General features: G+C 49.2%; 1 protein-coding gene across 1 annotated transcript in view; it reads left to right on the forward strand.

The window, feature by feature from the left end:
- Nucleotides 1-3,221: 3,221 nt before the first annotated feature.
- Nucleotides 3,222-4,384, forward strand: part of N4BP2L1 (NEDD4 binding protein 2-like 1) — an 11,455-nt gene continuing 10,292 nt past the window's right edge. The window contains 1 exon segment of the mRNA XM_009327861.1: nucleotides 3,222-3,394. Coding sequence (XP_009326136.1) covers nucleotides 3,222-3,394 — 173 coding nt within the window.

Genomic DNA, 4,384 nt, shown 5'->3' on the forward strand with positions numbered 1-4,384 from the left:
GCCCACCCGCCTCCCGCTTCGGAGCAGAGGACGGGAAAGCCTGGCTGCAAGTCGCTGGAAGGCGGCTGAAGCACCAGTTCAGAGCTGGTTTGCTGGCTCAGGAGGGAAGTGGGAGCCTCGCAGGAGCCTTGAATAAGCACAGCCGTTTGGAAGCCTCCACTGTCTTCAGAAACGGCTCAGAGCTTTGTTGCTCCAGCTACCTGTAACTGCTTTATGGATATACTGCCTGTAGGGCTGTATGTTGTTGTTCTGAGTGAGCAGTACCAAAAGGGACGTTTCTAGTAAGATGGACTAATCGCCCAAGCCGAGGTGGTGGTGGTTGTTGTTTCTTCTCTAAAAAGCGCCAGCGTGGTGTTTTTTTTTTTGTGGTTAATCACAAACATGGTAAAGCACTTCCTCCCTCTGACTGCGAAAATTGACAACTGACTTCTGTTTTCATGATGTCCTGCACTCCTGGTCAGAGCCGTAGGGGCGTATAAAATGGGCAGAGGAGACCGCTCCACTCTCCAACAGCTCCAAGACTGAGTAAAAATAGGTGGAAAAACCCAGAGGGGAGTGCTGGGAGACGGCGCCGCAGTCAGCGTGACGCAGCGTAGCTGTAGTCTGGTATCACAAAATCTCACGGTCTGGTATGTCACAGCTCCTGGCGCCACCCACTCTCCATCAAAAGAGGAACATTGGCTGTGTTGTCACTCAGGTTCCCACGCTCAGGTGAGGAACCCGTGCTGGCACCACGGGTGGCCACAGGAAGGGCTCTGCTGTGAAAGGTGGCAGCACGAAGCCGTGCGATACGCTGCGTTAACATACCATTTCCTCTTTTCAGTACAGTCCTTCCTGCCACACGGTGCCTTCTGCCTCACAGGACTTCTGCAAGACCAGGTTCTTTAATGGACGGCCGAATGCTGTGGTTTTACTGACACCCAAAATACATGTCTCTCCCTAAAGAGGTTGTGTAAGCGCAGGCCCCTTCTCCTTCAGAGGGGTTTGGATCTTCTTGTAGTACAATAAGAACGTAATGATTTGGGGCCATATTCTCAGGCAGTGCAAATAACTGACTAGCCTATTTTTTTAGGTCAGAACACAAGATTAATTATTAATGACAGATTTACAAAATCAGTTGTATTGTTTTAGTCCCCTGTGAGATGAACGTTTTGAGGAACTCATTCTGTTTCTAGCCCATGTTAATTGTATCATTGCATTTGGCCATTCAGCAGTACGCAGATCAAAGGGCAGCTGTAAAAACTGTATTTAGTACCTCTCCATTAACTCTGTCCAGATTATGAAAGGACTGTGCCAAGAAAATCCTGACATTTGCTATTGTGTGCCTTTTGGTGTTGGTAAATGCAATGTGCTAAGCAAAGTGATGTTTGCAGAAAATTACCGCAGCAAAGCTCAGTGCAAGATCCTACTGGAGGAGGAAAGTAATATTCATTTGCAAAATCCTCAGTAAGCTCATTTTACCCATTCAAATGAATTCTCTCAGATTTTATTCACTCACGCTATCACAGCCAAATACTCGCAAGCACCAAGATGCATGTGCACAGGTGGTCTGCCCAAAATCAGAGAGGACAAGGACCTTCAGCTGCCCCATCCTCACTTTCTCTTCTGGGTTCCTCTTGGTTGGCGGTGACTGGGTTTTGGTCAGGTCTGCTATGCCATCTCGCAGCCAGCAGTTTTTACACTGCCATCTTTTTGCCTCCAAATTTTGCTTAATTGGTGCTCCATAAATCTTAGGCAGGGTTTTTTGCCCACTATTTTCATATTTTGGATGTCTTTTGAGCTGCAGCCTCTCCCACTGTTGGAATGAGGGGAAGAAGGAAGGTGTGTACAGGCTGGTGTGACCCGCTGGCCGTTCTCCTGCTCTCGGAGCGTGGGTCTTCCAGCAGCAAGTTATCCGTGCTGGGCCTTAGTGGAGTGCTGGCCTTTGGGGGGGGTGTAAACTGCACCCTTCCCAGTTTTATTGCTATGAACGATGTTCTTGCTTGTCAGCGTGTGCCGTTGTGTTAGCCTTTGCTCTGTTGTTTCTTCTGGTGCTTTCACACACACCTCCATTCATTCATTCTTCGTATCAGCCAGTATTTCTGTTACAACTTGCACATCTTCACAGTGCTCAGAAGTGTCACGAACTGTGAATGTTATCACTGGTGACATGGCAACTTGCTGATAACTCCAGCAGAAAGGCCCCTTTTCAGTTCATCACACAATCCTAGGAACAACCTCGGACCCATGACTCGTTTCCCTGACTAATGTTTTTCACCCAGCACAGTTTGGACACAGCTTTGTAAGATTTAGTTACGACATCTTTGTTAAAATGATTTCCCCATCCCGGTTGCTCCCTCAGCTCAGAGCAGCACGACGTTGGTATGGATCGGTTCAGGTCTGCTTTTTGGTTTCTGGTAAAGACAGCGAAGGATCCACCTGTGATGTACTGAATAGTCAAGGCAGAACGAGGAGTTGGTCCGCTCACCACCAACCTCCAAACCTTTCCAATTCTTTCATTGTTGAGAATATGTTTCCCTGAACCACGTGTTTTAGGTGACCCTCACCATCTCCCTCGAACCGTTCACCGTACGTCACCACCAGCAGAAGTGTGTAGGAGAAGAGGGGTAGCTGGGCGTTGCGTCTCCAACAGCCTCCATCAGGCGTGTGTAACACCCTCCTCCTGAATGCATTCCGCCCAACTTCACAGTACAGATTTCATGGTCAGACCTGGGCAACTGCTAAGAAAACAGTTCTCTGAGGTGCAGTAGCAGGTATAGCTTCCAAAAATGTCTAAAAAAAATAAAATGAGCCGCATACAAGCTCATACCTGCTTCCCCAACCGACTCTTTATTGCACAGTAGCTGTATTTCCAGCTCTTCCACAACATATTGCAATGATGCACAACTCACGTAACATTAAACCCTCTATCTAGCAGTTTTGCTCAAGCACTAGGCTGGGCATGATCAAACATGCAACTTTTCAGCCACTGCTGTTGATTTATCACTTGAAATGGGTTTGTTCTTGTGCACCCTTACGAAGTGCAGAGGGAGCAATTTTCCAGAACAGGAAGGGAAAAATGCATTGGTGCTGAGGCATTGCTGCTTGGCGTAATCCGTACCTTCTCCAGTTCTCTCTGCTGCTTTTGCCCCGTTCCTCCCGGCACCTCCAGCCCTGGACCAGCCCTACCGCTGTTACCAGCACCCTGACTGCGCTGCAGAATTGCAGCTCTGACAGGGGTCATGGACTTCAGCTCTGCAGTTCGTGCTTCCAGGCAGCAACGCGTTGTAAACATTTACCTTTGTATAAAACCGCTTCAGGTGATTCTCCTGAATGTGTTTATTGAATATGACACGCAGCCTGTTGCTTTACAAAATACAGCTGCTGCTTTAACCCCCGCGAGTGAGACACAAAGGCGTGTACATGCTCTGCCAACAGCACAGCGATCGGCTGGCAGGCCCCCGCCGGGGCAAAGTCCTCAGGGCACTAGAAGTTGTTAAAACACCAGCAGGCAACTGATAGTGCTGGGCATGTGCTCCAGATCTCACAGTTCTGATTTTCTGCTGAAACTAAAGGCGTTTAAATGCCATGGGAACACTTTGTGTTAGGAAGAGTGACCAGGGCAAATGGTTTTATGTGGTGCCAGTACATACATGAATTCTCAATTCTTGGTGAAGCGGGGGGGGCAGCAAAATTGCTACCATGGACTTCCGGAGGGCGGACTTTGGCCTGTTCAGGACGCTGGTTGAGAGAGTCCCTCGGGAGACCATCCTGAAGGGCAAAGGGGTCCAGGAAGGCTGGACGATCTTCAAGAAGGAAGTCTTAAAGGCGCAGGAGCAGGCTGTCCCTGTACGCCGCAAGAAGAACGGGCGGGGAAGACGACCAGCCTGGCTGAACGGGGAGCTTTTGCTGGGACTTTGCTGGGACTCAGGACAAAAAGGAGAGTTTACCGCTTGTGGAAGAAGGGGCAGGCGACTCAAGAAGAGTACAGGGATCTCGTTAGGTCGTGCAGAGAGGAAATGAGAAAGGCAAAAGCCCAGCTAGAACGCAACCTGGCCGCTGTCGTTAAAGACAACAAAAAAAGTTTTTACAAATACATTAATGACAAGAAAAGAGCCAGGGAGAATCTCCATCCTTTATTGGATGCAGGGGGGAACATTGTCACCGAGGATGAGGAAAAGGCTGAGGTACTTAATGCCTTCTTTGCCTCAGTCTTTAGCAATCAGACTAGTTACCCTCAGGGTACTCGGCGCCCTGAGCTGGAAAACAGGGATGGCGAGCAGGATGAACCCCCCATAATCCAAGAGGAAGCGGTCAACGACCTGCTACGTCATCTGGATACTCACAAGTCTATGGGGCCGGATGGGATCCACCCGAGAGTGCTGAGAGAGCTGGCGGAGGAGCT

Source organism: Pygoscelis adeliae, unplaced genomic scaffold (genome assembly GCF_000699105.1).
Source record: "Pygoscelis adeliae isolate BGI_AS28 unplaced genomic scaffold, ASM69910v1 Scaffold14, whole genome shotgun sequence".
Taxonomy (NCBI): Eukaryota; Metazoa; Chordata; class Aves; order Sphenisciformes; family Spheniscidae; genus Pygoscelis; species Pygoscelis adeliae.